General features: G+C 37.1%; 1 protein-coding gene across 1 annotated transcript; it reads right to left on the reverse strand.

Moving 5' to 3' along the window:
- Positions 1–1,547: 1,547 nt before the first annotated feature.
- On the reverse strand, positions 1,548–4,035 carry LOC113323462. The gene is made up of 2 exons (XM_026571778.1): positions 3,237–4,035; positions 1,548–3,141 (listed from the first exon to the last, which is right to left on the reverse strand). The coding sequence occupies exons 1-2, from the start codon at positions 3,978–3,980 to the stop codon at positions 3,091–3,093; spliced, it is 795 nt and encodes a 264-aa protein (XP_026427563.1). The 5' UTR covers positions 3,981–4,035; the 3' UTR covers positions 1,548–3,090.
- Between the last annotated feature and the right edge of the window lie 3,102 nt (positions 4,036–7,137).

A 7,137-nucleotide genomic window follows, 5' to 3' on the forward strand; every position in this document is an offset into this window, starting at 1 on the left:
AATTTTTTTTTCTCTCTCGAGAAAAACAACTTAAGGCTGACTTAATGGCTGCTTATGACAAGGTCAAACTGTTGGAAGAAGACTTGAAAATTTTTAGCACTAGCTCTACCAAATTATCCACTATGCTGGGAGCATGTAAAAATCATCGTGATACACGATGATTGGGCTATAAGGGAATAGACGCTCCATGCACTAGCAAAGTAAGTTTTGTCAAAGCTAATGTCAATCTCCAACAAATGAATCTCACCAATGGTATCTACAACAAAAGTTCAAAAGAACAAGGTATGTCAACCTCTGAAACAGCTCACATGAGTTCAGATAAAAACATTCCATATTATTGTCATTATTGCAGGAACAAGGGTCACCTAGAAAGGAGAAGTCGTTTTCCTTGGTGGAATGAGAAATTTCATAACATCATGACGAAAATTGCTCAGATCATCAATGATAACATTTGTTGATTCCATCATAACTTGGGTTCTGAGATTAAATAGCCAAGAAAGATACCTTCATCGCTTTTCGAATCAAATTTCCCTTTCTGTTCTCGATCTTTTAGAATGTAGCACTTACTTCCAAACACTCTGAGATAATGTAAGTCGGGATTCTTACTGTACCACAACTCATAAGGAGTATTTAGGGTCTTTGACCGTAGATAGACATAATTGATCAAATAACATTTTGTATAAACAACGCTTCTCCCCAAAACTTTAACGGTAAGTTTTTGTTATGGAGCATTACCCTTGTCATTTCCTGAATGTTCCTATTCTTCCTTTATGCAACTCCATTTTCTTGTGGAGTAATGGGTGGTGAGTATTGTTGAATAATCTCCAGTTTTTCAAAACATTTAAAACACTTTAGTGCCCTTGAATTCAGTTCCACGGTCGCTTCTAATTTTCTTTAGCTTGCGACGCTGTTCGGTCTGGATTCTATTAACAATAATTTAAAATTTACCAAATGTTTCATTCTTATGTGCTAAAAATGCAACCCAAGTGAATCTGGTGTAATCATCTATCATAACTAAAGCATACTTCTTCCCAGCAACAGTAGGTTGTTGAATTGGACCGAAGAGATCCATATGAATTAAATCAGTGGAGCTTTAGTGAGAATATCTCAAGATAATTTATGTGGAACTTTCGTTTGTTTACCCTTTTGACAGGCACCACAGATACCATCAATCTTAGCATTAATTTTGGGAACACCTCTGAAAAGTTCTTTGTTGATGATCTTTGTTAGAAGGCATTAATTGATGTGACCAAAACGTGTCAAGGATGTGTAGATTCCACCTTAGTCAAATTGCAACAATTGCTAAACTGAGTATCTAAGAGATAACAGTTATTTTTATCACGAGTTCCCTGAAAAATCACTTTTCCAGTCTTGTCTACAATGTGTAGTGAATTCACTACAAATTGGATCATCATAAACAGTTTGGGTCTCTAAGGGTAAAAATGATTTGGGATAGATAGAGGACAATAGAGGATTAGGAGAAGAATTAGACGAATTATAAGGATAAGAAGAAGAAGACATTGAAGACAAAGAATTTGCAGAAGCAATTAGAGAAGAAGATAGAGTTTTACATTATTTCTTAGCTGGTTCCTTACAACAAACACAGCCTAAATAGCTGTAGAAATGACCAATGATGCGAATATCCGGACTACCCTTACAATAATAGTAAAGTACCACAATTACCCTTTCTATCCTACCCCAGGTACATGACAAATACCCACCTCTCCGAATCATCCTTGTCCTCAAGGATGAAGATATGAAATGAGCTTGGCTGTAAAGGACTGAGAGTTGAGTCCAGCTAATAGAACGCACGATTGCTGCAGCTTCTTCATGGATACTGTGACTGCAAGAAATGTGATTTATAATCTCAGCACAAAGCCCATAGCAACTGGTCTTCTCTTGTGAAATCGAGCCACTGGTGCTTATTACCTTAAGGTTAAACAAACCACCATCTACAAAATTCACTGCCCAGAAGGTACTAAAAGAAGCATAACTTGTAGTGCCCATATTGGCCAAAAGGTTCCACTGCAGCCAATAACTTGTTGAGAAAAAGCGTCTACTTTGGTGGATAACTCTAGCGAAAACCATCCATGGACGACTATGCACCATTTACCGTGTAGTCTGTATATGGGAAAGCCATGTAATGTGGTGAGAATAAGTACTTGTACAGCAACCAGCTTGAGCTGAGTATCCCTGGTGATGTGATATTGGACTGAACTTGGAGTTGAAACGTTAATGCATGTCAAGTATTTGTACAACATCCAAATCCCATAACCAACATTCCATGAACCCGGAAGGAACAAGATGACTTCTAACTGTATCTCTAAAGCACGGTCATTCCAGTTCACCTCCACATAGGCATAAGACTGCCATGAATTCCTGCATATGATTTCCTCATCACCACCAAACACCCAATGCTTTAGTTTTCCTATTATTTCACCCCCCACTTCCTTGTGTAAATGGTTGAGACCTTCAGCAAACACGTCTTTACCAAGCATAGTAACATCAATGACTCCACTGGATTCTTTGTAAATGCCCGTTCGAATCACCATGAAGGAACATCTCAGATGTGCATATTTTTTTTGAGTAAAAACACCATTAGCCTTCTTACATATTTCTTCCAACAACTCTTGTGTTATATTCTCACCCTTCTTAATTACAACAAGCATCATCTTGTTTCCTGATGTGCTTGCACTAAGTAGAACACCACAAACAACTTCAGTATCTTCTAAAAAACTGCATATTTGAGTTATCAGTATGGCAGTTAACTTCAAAACTGCAACTCCTAGCTTAGTACAAGAACAATCAACTCCCATAAGCATTTCTTCCAACCATCCACGTCCGCTGATTTCATCAGTACTATCCTTTGCGAGCATCTCACTGATTCCCACCTCTCTTACAAGGAATTCCTTCCGGCCAAGATACCATGTATTTCCACCAGGACAGACAATTCCATTAGCTTCTATGGATATATTATGCATTCCCACTCTCCATTCATACCCTTTAGGTACTAAAAGCACGAGTGGATGGTGCTGGATATATTTGAAGCACAGTTTAAGAACCTCATTGCCAGAAGAATACACAGTTTGATTAATCTTTGTTCCTATCTTCATAGGATGTAATAGATGATTCTCCTCCTATCTGACACCAAACAGAAAGAACAAAACCAAAATGCTGTAATCCATGAATACCTTCCAGGCTACGGGCATTAGTATATGAAACCAGCAATCTTTTACCTGCAGTTGAGCAATCAGTCCCTGTGAAATGGCAGCACCCGTTTCCGTTGTCATTTGAAGAATCAAGACTACCCAGATATTTTCACCTTTCTGTGAAGATTCCTCAAACAACGTACTACAATCACTTGTTGCACCTTCTGAGTTAAGAACCTTGAGAGTAACACAACTGTCACTATTATGAGTAAGCAAAGACATATTCAAATACTCAATTAACAATTTCAGATGGTACTCCAATTCAAGAACCAGCTCATATACAAAATTTGCATTGCACCTAGGCATTAATATCAACCCATTATACTCATTCATCCAGGGTGACCTCATAAGAAAAAACACACCATAAATAAGAGTACTCAAGCAGAATTTAGTACTCCTCATGATTAACTCAAGCAATCTACCTCTATCAAATACTCTTCCAGCAATGATTAAACTTCTTCGTACACAAGCAGGGGTCGTAAGTAAAAAATATCTCAACTGTAACTTTAGAGAACCCACATTTCCCCTGAGACTCCATCTAATGTTGACAAGAATCTGAATAATTAATCCACTTGCATTGGCAGACTCATATTTCATTGTTACATAAGATCTCGAAATAGTGCAGATGACATTATGTTGTTGTGGCTTCTCCTCAAAGAGCTTGCTGACAACACGCTGGTATCCCCTTTTTACCAAATCCATTAACAAATCCAGATGATACCCAAGTTTATAAAAAGGCTCATACATACATTCCCAATCATTTTTATGCATTAAAATCAATCCATATGGAATTACCACACATGAAGTAAGAATATGAACACAGAATTTAGAGCTAATGTTTGCATAAGGACAACTTCTGCTCAATTCAACAATTTTCCTCTATCAAATAAGGTTCGAGCCAAATCCAACCTACAACAAAAACATATTCTACTATACAGCTTGTTGTCAACCTTGAATAAGACCTTATGAACATTAAAATTTTCATAACACATTTCTATAAGTGAGAATGAGAACATTTTACTAAATTTTCTCACATAATCCGCATTCTCGAGAAGAATAACAATATTAGTGAAACCAGACTTGAGTTTAGATTTGTAACTACCTTCCTCCATTGCTAGAGGATTAGAAGCATTTCCGCTGAACTCATTCAACGAGTTGAAATCCTTGAACTCGTCGTTAATTACCATTCTAACTTGAAAACCCTCATCGTCATTACGAGGTCCATTATCAGAATTAAATGGTTTACCCTCCTCTAGAAACATTGTAGTTGCCTTGGATTTCTGAATCTCATAAACACTACCAGATCCGTCAATACTACCAGATGAAACAATTATTGGTGTAGATGGAAATTTACCTTCATCTGTTGCTCTATGAGTTGAAGAATTTCGAAATAATTCTCTTACTGAGCTTAAATCACCTGAACCAAGTGAAATTGATTTTGATTTGACCACAATTTCTTCCTCGGCTATCTTCGATTCACCAGACCCGTTTGAGAGATTTGTTGTTGTAGTAGAGTCTAAAACTCCGTTAGAGCTTTCCGGTGTAGGACCTTGACCAGTATAAACTCTATCATGTTCGTCATAATATTCTCGAATTAACTCTCGGATAGACTGTAAATACCTTGTTGATGGTTGTTTATGGTGTTGATCAACCTTCTTGAGTAGATCTGCGTGTTTAAGAGCCAGCTCGTCTTGTCTTTGGCTGGACTCCTTTTGAGTTTTAGCTAACTCATCAATCTTTCGGTTCAGTTCATCAAACGCAGCTTTGTTGGCCATAGAAGCAGTCGGATAATCGACTGCTCTGATACCAATTGTAGTGAACTCACTACAAATTGGATCATCATAAACAGTTTGGGTCTCTAAGGGTAAAGATGATTTGGGATAGATAGAGGATAATAAAGGATTAGAAGAAGAATTAGACGAATTATAAGGATAAGAAGAAGAAGACATTGTAGACAAAGAATTTGCAGAAGCAATTAGAGAAGAAGATAGCGTTTTACATTATTTCTTAGCTGGTTCCTTCCTTACAACAAACACAGCCTAAATAGCTGTAGAAATGACCAATGATGTGAATACGCATACTACCCTTACAATAATAGTAAAGTACCACAACTACCCTTTCTATCCTACCCCGGGTACATGACACAATGTCACATCCGTTCGCATTGAAGACAACTTTGTGGTCTTTGTCACAAATTTGACTAACATAAAGGAGATTAGCAGTCATACCTTTAACTTATACGACATCATGGATTTCAGGAACGCCAAGTAGTTTGATTGTCCCCTTCTTGCTTATGTAGCAACAACTCCCACCCCTGAATGTTACTGGACCTCCTTCAAATTCGCTTGAATTCACAAACCACGAAAGATCTCCAGTCATATGTCGAACACATCCACTGTAAAGGAACCATTCAAAGGGTGATATTGATTTTAGATCAAAAGCTCCCATACTAACACTACTACCACGTTTGGGTTTTTTTGTTAGATTTGTACACCTTTTTAGAATAGTAAACAGTTGTTTATCTTTCTTTGACAGACTTCAAATACTTATTACTTGCAATTTCTGCAACAAGATCAGAATTGATCCTTATTTTTTCATCCAACTTATTCTGGAGATTAACTACCTCTTCAGAACGTTCCCGAAGATTAGAGTTTTTGATATAGATTTCGCAATGAAGACCATCAATTTTCCTTGTCAATCGTTTTTTTTCTCGACAAATATTTTTGATGATTTTCTCCAGATCCAAATATTCAACCTCATCGATGGTTTCTAGAACACACTCGGAGTTGAATAGATCTAATCCTGGTAAAGCATTCATCGAGACTTTATTGTCCATAGATTCAGATTGCTACAAACACAGACTTATGAGGTCTTTAACGTGTTTGCCTGCTCTGATACCAATTGAAAAAGCGGGGATCTAACAACCATACCCAATATTTAGTTCGACAATCTGTATGGACTAACTACAATATAATTCAAAGAGAATCAACCAGACAGTCAGACTCAATCAAGAAAATATATCCAAGAGTTATATCTTTGTTTCTCAATGTAATTAGAAAATCAAACAAATAGGAATCCGTGAGCCTGATTATTATGAGAAACAACTTGAACATTACCAAGGACCAATGTTCAAGTATTAATCAATTTCAATCAACAACCAAAGGTTGGATTTACCAATTGATTGAACTATGCACAACATGTGGTATTTCAATTATATAAACAAATATAATGCGGAAAAGAAATAGCACAGACACCGTCAGGTTTTGTTAACGAGGAAATCGCAAATGCAAAAAAAACCCGGGACCTAGTCCAGATCTGAACACCATACTGTATTAAGCCGCTACAAACACTGTTTTACTACAAGTTAACTTTGGACTGGAATGTAGTTGAGCCATAACCAAGTCTCACACTGATTAAGGTACAGTCGCGTTCCTTACGCCCCTAAATCCCAGCAGGACTCTAGGCACTTGATTCCGTTAGCTGATCTCACCCGCAACTAAGAGTTGCTGCGACCCAAATTCGAAGACTTTATAAACAAATCTGTCTCCCACAGAAAAGTCTATTCTGATAGATAAATCTGTCTCCCACAGAAATACCTACGAAGTTTTTGTTCCGACTTTTGATAAACCAAGGTGAACAAGAACCAATTGATAATTCGGTCTTATATTCCCGAAGAACATCATAGAAATATCAATCACCTCACAATAACTTAACTATATGGTAGTAGAACAAGTTATCGTGGAATCACAAAGAATGAGACGAAGAGCTTTGTGATTACTCTCGAGTTAATCTTAGAGAAGATTTTACTCAATACGATAGAACAAGTAAGATCAGAAGACGTAACTACAGAGAAAATAGTTGGGTCTGGCTTCAGAATCCCAATGAAGTCTTCAAGTCGTTAACCTATAATGGTTTTAGGAAAAACCTA

This window comes from Papaver somniferum, chromosome 11 (assembly GCF_003573695.1).
Source record: "Papaver somniferum cultivar HN1 chromosome 11, ASM357369v1, whole genome shotgun sequence".
Classification (NCBI taxonomy): Eukaryota; Viridiplantae; Streptophyta; class Magnoliopsida; order Ranunculales; family Papaveraceae; genus Papaver; species Papaver somniferum.

Coding starts and splice junctions, on each gene's coding strand:
- LOC113323462 (XM_026571778.1), bottom strand. CDS start 3,980: ATGCATAAAAATGATTGGGAATGTATGTATGAGCCTTTTTATAAACTT. Junction 3,142..3,236: donor GACTGATTGCTCAACTGCAG/GTAAAAGATTGC, acceptor GTTTGGTGTCAG/ATAGGAGGAGAATCATCTAT.